General features: G+C 47.0%; 1 protein-coding gene across 3 annotated transcripts; it reads right to left on the minus strand.

Annotated features, from left to right (window-relative positions):
* Positions 1-337: 337 nt before the first annotated feature.
* On the minus strand, positions 338-6401 carry LOC147010347 (uncharacterized). 3 transcript variants are annotated; one of them, XM_085859521.1, is made up of 5 exons: positions 6120-6401; positions 5602-5654; positions 5359-5435; positions 1738-1831; positions 339-1164 (listed from the first exon to the last, which is right to left on the minus strand). In XM_085859521.1, the coding sequence occupies exons 2-5, from the start codon at positions 5624-5626 to the stop codon at positions 1031-1033; spliced, it is 330 nt and encodes a 109-aa protein (XP_085715647.1). In that variant the 5' UTR covers positions 5627-5654; positions 6120-6401; the 3' UTR covers positions 339-1030. The 3 variants fall into 3 exon arrangements, 2 of the variants coding, with proteins under 2 accessions (XP_085715647.1, XP_085715646.1); XM_085859520.1 differs by having other exon boundaries at positions 5359-5447; positions 6120-6397; XR_015052373.1 differs by lacking the exon at positions 6120-6401 and having other exon boundaries at positions 338-1831; positions 5349-5447; positions 5602-5659.
* Between the last annotated feature and the right edge of the window lie 5340 nt (positions 6402-11741).

Below are 11741 nucleotides of genomic sequence, written 5' to 3' on the forward strand. Positions count from 1 at the left end.
AAAAGCTGTCATCCCGGTGTCTCACTGGCAGGTTGATGCATCACCATGTGCCATCCCCCAGATGGACGTTAAACCGGGCGTCCCGTCTGCCGACGTTGATGGGTGTTACAGATCCCACGGTGGACTTTGTGAAGAGTCGGCAAGCTATCGCCAGTACCCCGAAAAATTACAAATTCCTGCTCTAACTCTCAGGGGGAACTGCATCAGTAGCACAGCTGCGCCTCCAGCAAATGATGCAACTACCAGTCTCCCTTCCCATGAAGGTTGTCCGTATGACTCACGTGAAGACACCATCTTTTGTCTCCAGATGTGATTGTCTCGTCTCTCTTATCAGAGAATTCCGAAAGCTGCCACGTGACCTTTTGGGGCAATTCTTTATTCATCATTCCAGGGAATTTAACGAATGAATTACAGTGATTCTTTCATTGCAAATGAATGGTGCTTCAGATGCGACATTTGTTGATAAGGTTTCAGAAGATGTATTTACTCTTCTCTCCACTCGTCTATGGCGAACGATTCCAGAGCAAGTGGGCAAGGCCGGGAAAGCAAACCCTGGACTTCCTGCCAACAGGAATCTCTGGCGTTGTGTTGGTGTTTCTGCTTCGTGGTGGTTGTGGTGGTGGTGGTGGTGGTTGTGGTGATATGTGCTTTACTATTCCTAAAACAGCATGGTCAGGAGAACCAGTTGTACTTGTGTTCCAACACCAGTCACTTCTGGACTAGTAACGACCCAAGTGCTGCATGCTTCTCTTGTTGATGGGTCATTCGGTGAAAACCACGTCAATTTTTCTTGTTCACTGATCAATGAGAGCAACCTCGACCCGCGTGGGAGTCAAAGTGTGACTGGACCCTGATGCCGACTGTCCACCTTCTTCAACGGCCACCGTGGACAACTCGTCAGTTGGCGATTCCTGCTCCGATGGCAACGAAGAAAGGGAAACGCAATCCATCCTAACCACCACACATTGTGAAGGCATTCCTCGAGAAGGTCCGGGGTGCACCCCCGTGCTTTGTGGTAGCTCGTTGCTTCCTACCCGACCTCGTAGACACCCCCAAGCATCTGCGGTAAGCTGCGTGGAACTGGTGGGGTCGACCAGTGCGTCGTCACCTGCCTGGTGCTGACTGTCCCGTAACATGCGAGTGCGCGTCCCATAACTTGGTGTCCTGCCGCACACAAGGAACAGTGCCACACCAATAGATCACAAATTCAAATGTTATTACATCATAACTCAAAACACACGGCTCTTTCCGGTCTTGTGGGGCCGTCGAGGAGCATCATTTTGTCGTGGACCTTTCAAGGTGGCCACTCAGCGGAACCTCAAGTCCAATGGTGGGTAGGTCCCTCTCTGATGGATTTTTTTTGTTCTCATGACTTTCCCATCCTATTTTGAAGTTATCCTCGTTTGCTATCCCCATGATACCTGAACCATGAGCTTCGACCCCCGTTCAAAAGGCTTGTTTTGCGAAAATAATCATAAAACCTGTAAAAAGGTACAACCACAAACAAACAACATTTCAGCTGCAACCTCTGCTCCGCCAAGGGCTGACCGGGTCCATCAACACACAAGTCCATTTCACTCCATTTGCCTCTTGGTTCAAGCTTCTGATTTTTTTTCCTTCATCCTTAGGTTGTAATGAGGGCTCTTTCATTAGACCGTTTGGTTGTGACGAGGGGTTGTTCATAAGAACTATAGTTTGTTGAGGATGTTTCACGGACTCCGGATGGACGATACACACCCACGGCTGGCAAGGCGCATGAGGACGATGGAGAAGAGAAAGAGTAACATGAGGAGAAGGACCACTCCACACCAGAACCCAATGACGATGGAATCTGTGAATGAAAGCAATGTGATGTCACAGACAAGACAATGGGCCACTTTTGTTTTATTTTTTAATTTCCAAGCACACTTCTCAACCTTGACTATCTTTTAACTGGGAGCAGACGGGTCACTCTACATACTGTGCCATCCTGCCGCCTACCCTCCTTATATACGTCCAAATGATGCCAGAGCAGCTACCATGGCCCTTGGGATGAGAAATGGCCCAGATTAGATCCTTTAAACATCATTATGGCTGTCTCTCATTGTCCTCACGCTTCCGACTCGTAACGCTCAGCGTAAGCAACTCACCTTTGTGTACATAGTCCACCCACGGTAATTTCTTGCCAAAGTTAGCACTCGGAAGGTAATGCACTGAGCGGGTTACCATTGCTCTACTCAGGTGTGGTCAGGCCAGAAATTTATCATTTGTTCAAGGTAGTACAGTGATAACTCATCTCCTCTTCACAAAACATACTCTGGGAATCTGGGATCTTTAACGTCTAATGGCCAACACTGGCTTGTTCTGAAAACCGTTTTTTCTTCCAACTCACGACTCGAATGCAGAAACTTGTGTTCTTCATCAAATATTGTGTATTTTAGCTTGATCTAAGCAAAACAATGTTTCAGACAAGAAACCCAGGTCAGGTCAGGTATGGGAGCATGCGCCGGAGCAGCACGTCGCTGCATCCACTTTCCACCTGTTCCAGGGGCCTCCGTCTGGCCATCCCCCAGGCAGATGTCTGGCCCATCCCCATCTCCTTGAGATGCTGATCAACCTGCTGCAACCACGAGGCACGTGGCCGGCCCATTGGCATCCTCCACTCATGAGGCTCCCTCGCTGAGAGAATCTGGTGAGGAGGGTCAGCATCAGGAATACGAGTCACATGTCCATACAGCCGCAGCTGACGCTCAGGGAAGATGCAGGTAACAAATCTCATTTGAATCTCTCTCAGCAACCGCTCATTAGACTCAAAGTCTGACCAGCGATAACCAAGAATTCTCTGAAGAGACCAAGTTCCAAAGGAATTAAGTCTCCGTCTCAGATCCCTGGTCAGAGTCCAAGTCTCACATCCATAGAGCAAGACCGGAAGCATCAAGGACCTGAAGACTCAGACTTTCCTCCTCCCGCACAGGTACCGGCAGAGCCACATCCCATGATGCTGTGAATCCATGACTCCCCAGGCCCGACCCAGACATCGATTGACCTCTGGCTCACAGCCAGCAGAGACATGAATATCACTGCCAAGGTAAGTGAATCTCTCCACGACCTCAACAACCTCACCACAAACACGTACAGACAGGACAGCAGCATCCAAGATGTCATTGGAAGCCTGAGTCTTAGTTTTGACCCAGGAAACCCGTACTCCCAGTGGCTCAGACTCCTCATTCAGCACCTCGAGGGCCCCCAAAAGGATATCTAGAGTTTCTGCAAAGATGACTGTGTCATCTGCGTAATCAAGGTCAGAGATCTTGACATTCTCAAACGACGCACCGCAACTTGATCTCTCCGACATCCTCCCCAGAATCCAGTCCATACAAGTGCTGAAAAGTGTGGCGGCCAGTACACACCCCTGACAAACTCCAGTAACAACTAGAAATAAGTCAGAGATGGTACCACCACATCTCACAGCACTCTCAGTACCAGAGTAGAGTTCAGACATCAGATCGATCAGTTTCGGTGGCACCTCACCAAGACCAAGAATCCTCCAGAGGACATCCCGATTCACTGAATCGAACGCTTTACAGAGATCAACATCTGCTGCAAGCAGCCCCTGCCGAAACTCTCGTCTGCGTTCGGTGAGGACCCAAAAAGCAAGGATACGGTCAATCGTTGACCTCTTTGGTGTAAAGCCTGACTGCTCTGGACGCTGGTGCTAAAGCAGATGGTGGCGAACCCTATCGAGAATTATCCGAGCAAAGACCTTGCCCGGCACTGAGAGCAGCGTCACCCCTCGGTAGTTGTTGCAATCCTGGCGATCACCCTTCCCTTTCCAGAGGGGTACAACAAGGCCCCTCTTCCAGTCAGTTGGGATGATGCCTGTGTTCCAGGCAGAGCACAGAACGGCATGTTAGAACATGAGTACAGCATTTCCACCAGCCTTGAGAAGTTCAGCTTGGATGCCACAGATCCACCGGTTCACCGCAACCTGTGTTTCCACAAACGAAGGTGGATCACCCTAGAAAACCCGGTGGGGGAGGCGATTTAGTCCCAGACAACCCGACCATGAACCAGCTTCGTACAGGTTTACATGGTACCTGGAGCAAGTCACAGATCAAATCTGGCTTGACCTGACAATTGTAAAGAAACCTAATTCACACGAAAACTGTGTTATTCGCTTGAAACAAGCCATTTGAACAACACATCAGCTTATTCTGACTGTTTCTTGTTCCATTTCACGATTTCAAAGGACAAACGTGTGTTTTCGTGTGGATTTAAACTCGCATAAAGCAAAAGCACATTTTACACGACAAACCTGTTTTATATAAAACGGTCTAATTCACCCAATAACAGCATTTTCAACATATCCGCTTGTTCTCACCGCACTGTTTCATCCAAACACTGGTCAGATGCAGAAAACGCGAAGTTTTTCCAACCGCTAACCAATGAGGTTAGAATCCTAACTAATGCCAAACGAGGTTAGAATCCCAACCGCTAACCAATGAGGTTGGGATCCCAACCGATAACCAACGATGTTAGAATCCCAACTCCTCACCAAAGATGTTAGAATCCCAACTTCTCACCAATGACGTTGGAATACCAATGCTAACCATTGAGATTGGAATCCCAACTGCTCACCAATGAGGTTGGAATACCAATGCTAACCATTGAGGTTGGAATCCCAACTGCTCACCAATGAGGTTGAATCATACCTGCTCATCAAACAGGAGGTTACAATCCTCACTGCCCAATTAGGTTCGAATCCCAACTTCTGACCAATATTTGCGAAATATTTTCCAACAGAGTGAGATGACAAGCTGCACCACCTGTGAAGATGTGGGAGCAACACCTGATGCAGAACACACACAGACAGACAGACAGACAGACAGACAGAGACTGACACTGACACTGACTCTTGTATTAAAGAAACCAAGATTTGTTGGACAGGATGGTTAAGTCATGTGTTATTATTAGTCCCCTACCGGTTTCACCCGATGGAACGACAGGTTTACTCCCCATCTGTCCATCTGTCCAGCCATCCCACCTGTGGTTTTTCAGACTTTTTTTTCCCACCATATCGTTTAACATATTCAACTGAAACTCGGTGCATGGTTTCATTATGATAAGTTACAGGACAAGGCTGAGTTTCAGTGAGTTTCATCAATTTTTCCCAGAGTTATACCCTTTTCGGACTTCGACAACATCACATCGGGATCGGGGACATGTGTTGCAAAGCAATTCTGACTCTTGTTTTAAAAAAAAAAACATTTTCCTCAATGTTGACGCACGCATGGTGGTCCAGGTCTACAAAGCTCATTTAAGGACCGGCTGGGGTGTCTTTATGTCCCCAATGAGATCTTTGTACTCACATTTACTCACCACCAAGTTGTCGAACGAGATGTCAAAGTCGTAGTATTCATACAAGTGGTACTCGGAAAAATTCTCATTGTTCACGTCTGGAAAATGGTCTTCATCACCATCACCGATTAATCGGCGATTACAGAAGGGACGAGCATTGTTTAAAAAAAAAAATTCAAACAGTGTGAAATGTTCTTCGGTATTAAAACGATTGACCACTTACAGGTGAAATGATATCATTGTTGTAAAATACCATTTATTTACCGAATTGTGGCTTTCGTTGATCCATCGGAGGAGCACCAGCGACAGAGTTAGACCTGCAACGACAGAGCCAGAGAGATCACTTTGAAAAACATGACCTACTTTACACCAAGATGGCTGTAATTGTTCGTTTATCATTGCTGAGACTGTGTTTTTCGTGCTGTGACCCCCTGGCAGCCATGAAGGATGATGTTGAGGTTGGATGGGGAGAGGAGGTGGAACCTGATACTTAAGCCTCGCTGGTCCTGCTTGGAATCTGTGGATTCGTGTGGTTTAGATAAGATTAGGGAGTTCGTGGGGCGAGGGAGGGTTGCATGGGTTGGTGAGATACGGGATCACCAAGCTGGCTTTTGGGAACACCGTCCACCTGAGATGGTGTGCAAGGGTCATTGTGCTTAACGTGAAAGCAAACATAGCTTCCTTGTGTCTTGGCTATCCCCGAACCGAAAACAATTTCCACACTGGCGATGCATCAGTCCATAGCGAGTAATTACAGGTTTACAGTACTTACTAATCCGTACCTGGTAACTCCAGCTGACACCTTGAGGGTCGTTGCCACACACTGACTGTGCGAGGCTGATGTGCGTGGAAAGGACTTGCAGACAAGATACAGAGAAATCTTCAGCTTCTCAAAAGTGTGAGCCGAGTGTGAACCCAGCTTGAGCCATGGGTGATGGACTTAGCCAGAGGGGTCAGCACCCTTTGAGCTACCGTTCAAACGTGGACCCGGACCCTTGAATTAAAATCCCGTAAAGCTCTCCCAGGTGACAACATGGCAGAGTGCATGTAAAGTGGGTGCAGTTGGGGGATGTGTTGCTCTCTGCCAAGATGCCTGCACAGCAAGTCTCAGCTTGTCGAACGAGTTCACTAAAAAGATAAGGAGCACATGGAGTGTGCAACCACACTGATACAAGGATGGTTTTGATAGGTAACAGGTAAAACACCGGGCCAAGTGTGGCTTGTGCAGGTAACCCATCGGGCCAAGGATGGCTTTTACAGATAAACTCAGACAAGGGTAACTTTTAACACCACCACACCGGCCCAAAGGAGGCTTATACCAGGAACGCACTGGTCCACGGTCCAAGCAAGTCCCAGCAGGATTCAATCGAAATGGAGTGGGCCGGTGCGTTACAAGTGTGGTACCGAGCTGGGGATCATATACTGGGAGCACACCAACTCCTTTGGGGGACCATTTACTCCAAGGATCATTGTCCGTGTGAATATCCAAAGCAGTTCTGCAAACAAGTACATTGACCTCGTACATAAGTGGTCCTCACAAGCAGAGACAGGTTCACCTGGATTCAGTGATAACACATGAAGGTACAGTTCACATGATCTGCTGGTCGAGTTGCCTTTTGGAATAGACCACAGGAACTCATCATGGGTACCTTTCAAGGAAGGTAGCTAAATGCGCTATATCAGCTCAACAAACCACGTGACCGGTGATTGAATGTTGTGACCCGTTGAATGGTGTCACAGTTTGCATCCAGTACGACTGAAAGCACAATTTTTCTGGACACGAACCAATTATGTGGTCTTCAGAGCACGTTGATGGAGCCAAAAGCCACCGTCCCCACCTCTGTTGCCAAATAGGAAAAATGACAATCCCGATAGACAGCAATGTTTTCGTCTCTCGAAGAGCTCGAATCGAATCTTGTTCCACGTCAGGTATGAGCATCACCTTTGGTAAGCCGTGGTGTGTGCTGAACACACTGCGCACTCACAACTCACAACACGGATCGTTCATTCCCTTTGGGTTTCACCTCTTCGTGCCTCGTTCGTTGAAACTGATGTCGGATACAGCGGGTTTGATGGTGAGCCAGTTGGGTCCTCGATGGACCTCTTTGTAGTTGCTCTGTCCCTTATTAAATGTACTTTTTAAGTATTTAAGTCTATTCATGACCATAAGCCCTAATCTCAATCTGCAAAGGCTTCAGTGCCCCACGGATACCTCCAAGTTTGGAGGTGATGTGGTGACGTCATTTGTATGCATGGCGTCAGTGTGGTGTCATCGAGTCATTGTGCTTCTTTGGTTGAATTTAACATTCCTCACTGCAAAACCTCCTGACTGGTGATCAGCAGGGCAGAGACAATGTGCTCGTGTGGCAGGCGACACTTGTTGCTGGCAGGTCACGCAGTAGGCGCTGAGATGGGGACTCGATCTGTGTCACACAGGAATAAGCAGTGACCCAATGATGATGATGACGTGGCTTTCTCTTGCTTCAATAACAAACTGGAAGGGGATCTTCGACGTCACGACATCACCAGCAGTATCTGACATATATAACTACTTTTACATGGGAATTTGTTCTGCAAGATGCTCCCTTCTGGGAGCTACAGACACAGCCCCGCGTTGTGACGATGACAAACGATGACAGCAGGGAACAACAAAGGGAGTCTCCGTCACAGCACTTGCTGCACGACCCATCAGCAAGTGTCACCTCCCACACGAGCACATTGTCTCTGCCCTGCTAAGCACCAATCAAGAGGTTAGCAACCAGGAACATTAAATTCAACTCAAAAAACAATCACGCTGACTCTATGACACGACACTGACGTCATCTATCTATAATTACAGAAATCTGTGTGTCTGTCTGTCTGTCTGTCTGCGACTGCTGTTTCTCGACAACCACTGGTCCGATCAAATTGAAACTTGCCAGGTATATTGCTGGGGACCCGAGTATGTGCCTTTTCAAGGTTTGATATTAATCGGACAAGTGGTTCCCAAGTCATGGCCATTTATTTACCAAACCAATGACAGGACACCGTGCTATGACGTCACAATTCTTCTTCGTTTGATATGACGTCACAATTGACGCTGGGGACCTGAGTATGTGCCTTTTCAAGGTTTGATATTGTTCTTCTTCGTACGGGCACGCACTAGTGTACATAAATTACGCAAACACATCACCTCCAAACTAGGAGACATCTGTATGGCACTCAAGCCTATGGTCACGAATAGACAAAAGCAGAGATGTCAAACTACATGTCGCCCTTGTTTTGGGCTCATTCAGACAACATCCTGCCGATTGTTTATTCGTGACCATCTTCGGCTCATTAATAAAACTGAATCGAACCCCCTAATTTGACGAGGCAGCGACACACACACACACGGAGTCCCCAATCACAACTCGAACTGACGACCTTCCAGCAACAAATATATTTCATGTGCATGACGTCAGCGTCATGTCGTCATCGAGTCATTGTGATTCTTTGGTTGAATTGAATAGACAAGCAACGAGCGATGTTGTTCCAAGCATGCAGCACGTTTGTCGGACACGTACCTTTACATGGGCGGTGTATAGGTAACTGACAGCTCCGAGTAAGCAAAACAAACAAACCCGGGTTACGTGCATGAAGGAGCAAAAACATACCAACTGCTCACAATTACAAACACGTCACAATACTGGAAAACATGGGGACAGGAATACTGCTCTGTAAAGGGTGAGGGCTTGTAATACCCTCTCCCACCTGGAGGTGGCGCTACATGAAACACAATTATCCATCTATAATTCCAGCAATGTGCGTGTGTGTGTGTGTGTGTGTGTGTGTGTGTGTGTGTGTGTGTGTGTGTGTGTGTGTGTGTGTGTGTGTGTGTGTGTGTGTGTACATTTATATGTGCTGCTCTGTTGAAATGTGCTCTCCAAGTTTGGATGGTTATATCTGAGGCCAAACTGAATAATTTATGTCACTGACCATGATAACAACTGTCTCCGTCAGCAAACAAAAATGGTGAGAAAGACGGGCAACAATAGATGATAGCAAGATAAGACAGTTTACCATAACTTAGATGGACCCCAAGGATAGCTGTATGACCTTCTTTTCATTTTATTTTTCCTTCAACCCATCGGTATGGCGTCTTCGACCTGTGACATATGCTGGAGGTTGATCTCGTTTTCAGTACCTGGCACACGCGCACACACACACACACACACACACACACACACACACACACACACACACACACACACACACACACACACAGGACTGCCCTCCTTATCACCATCATCCGTCACCATTAACAGGATCAACATGGCTTACGACTCCCACTCCTCCTCCGCCTTTGTATGCAGAAACCAACCACCCATCCTTACAAGGCGGTGGGGAGCATCATTGGCTGAGGGCATGGCTGTACCGCTGATGCAATGCCTCCATTACCAGTACACTTGTACTCATTTTACCGACTTCAGAAGGATGACAGGCTGAGTCAACCCCACCTGGTGTTAATTCAACGGGTAAAAACAGGGTCTCAAACTCAGGACTTTAAGATCCCAAACCAGCCACCCTCACCGCTAAGCCAATACCAGGCTACTACACCCCCTTGACAAGGGCATGTCTATCGAGGTTGGTCGTCGGTGGTCTTCTCTCGTATCACCATGCCAAATCAAACACATTCTGCAATATCATCTGATGTCACCATCAGGGGTGTAGTCCTACTGGAGCACACTTGAGCTGCGCTCCGGCACCTCAATCCATCCGAGGTCGAGCTCTTTGCAACAAAAATAAAATTAAATACGTTTTTTTTTTTTTTTAAACACCCACGGTCACCATCAGTTGAATTATTGCGCTTTCATGGCCCAATAATTGTGGTCAAAGCTCGTCCCAAAGCTTGGATATGTCAATACGTTGGACATTTTGTTTAGCGAGCGATATTATAACAATACAGGTTACAGGTAGGTACACACAGGCCCACACTAATTGCCGAATACAGCAAGGTTCAGAAGCGAGACGAACTTTACAAGCATTTTATATCCAGATATACCAACTGAATTATCTTATGTTTACAAGAAAGCGTGGAAAACGTCGGATGCTTCCAACCAGTTGAAGTGTGGGTGGATCAGTGATATGACTGTAGTTCTTGTGAACAATGTGAATGGCTATCATGTAGTATGAGCAAGGGTAGGCCGATAATGTATCAATGACAAGGACTCATGTTGGCAGAGCAGACAAGCATGACATTATATACAGGATGTCAACAACATGGTTATCTGCTCTGACATCTCCTTCAACACCGTCAGATGTTTATCCGGCTCCAATCTTTCGTCAACTCCAAGAAAGACACCAACTAATGTGAAAAACACTGAAACAAGCCGGGAGGCGGCGATGGGTCGCCGAGCATGGAAACTATAAGATATAGAGCAAAATGGATGTCATATAGCGGATAAAGAATCACCTTAACATTATGCATATCAAATCTCATCCAGTTCCATCTACTGATAACTACTCGGTATCCATTTGAATGAAAAGTACCGAAAATGCGGTTTGAAATCGGAAATCCCCAAAGTTCGAGGGGGTGCTGTGGGTGAACAAAGATCTAAATCGAAAATCTGGCTCGATCCTTTGTGCACAATGTATTCCAGAAGATTAGTGTGAATTTTCATGACCATCCGACCATAACCCTAGGAGGAGTAGCATTTGGCGGGAAGGCACCTCCAGCTCTCGCATATTATCGATTTTTGCACTAATTGACCTTTGACCCCTGACCTTAGCGAAATCGGTCAATATGTCCTGAGGCAAAGTTGTAGTACTCATTGAGTACCATGAACCTGCAAAGTTTCATTCGTATCGATGCACTCACCTGGTCGCTAGGGGGCCGTCAATTTTCGCCAATTTTCGCGCATAACCCTAATTGTCGGGGGCGCTGCAGGTAAAGTATTCCATATATCACAAAAAACGGAATATATTTGATAGAGCATCACCTGTAGATCATTCTTGCCAAATTTCATAACCCTACGTGGGATAATGGCTTTCGGAATTGATTTTGCGTGAACGGTACCGATTTTGAAGGTTTTTCGGCTGTTGCTAGGGAACCAAAGCGTCCCTAGCAACCATCACAATTTCCAAAGCACGAGGTCATAAGATGTACCTACCACCGGAGTTTGGTCAAAATCCGCCCACGTTTACTACCAATTATGCTGATGACAAACGAACAAACATCCAAACAAACAAACAGACAGAATTACTGACAATAACGGTCACTCACCGATTTCGGCGACCCAATAACTAATACCGGCAAACGGGACGCTCAGTTTAAAGTCGATCCGAGGCATGGTGCACACACATTGATGAATCACCGGGGATGAGGGTTTATAGGTGTGTCGTGATTCTAACCCAGGGTCGACAGGTTCGAGGTGAGTGTGTGT

Source organism: Eptatretus burgeri, chromosome 16 (assembly GCF_056783735.1).
Source record: "Eptatretus burgeri isolate ZD-2024b chromosome 16, Ebu_testis_v1, whole genome shotgun sequence".
In the NCBI taxonomy this organism is placed as follows: Eukaryota; Metazoa; Chordata; class Myxini; order Myxiniformes; family Myxinidae; genus Eptatretus; species Eptatretus burgeri.

Excerpts from the sequence above, each read along its gene's own strand:
- LOC147010347 (XM_085859520.1), bottom strand. The coding sequence starts at position 5,626 with ATGGATCAACGAAAGCCACAATTCG. Across the intron at positions 5,448-5,601 it reads TCAACGAAAGCCACAATTCG|ACCATTTTCCAGACGTGAAC; the intron begins GTAAATAAATGG and ends ATGGTGATGAAG. Across the intron at positions 1,832-5,358 it reads TCTCGTTCGACAACTTGGTG|ATTCCATCGTCATTGGGTTC; the intron begins GTGAGTAAATGT and ends TTTCATTCACAG.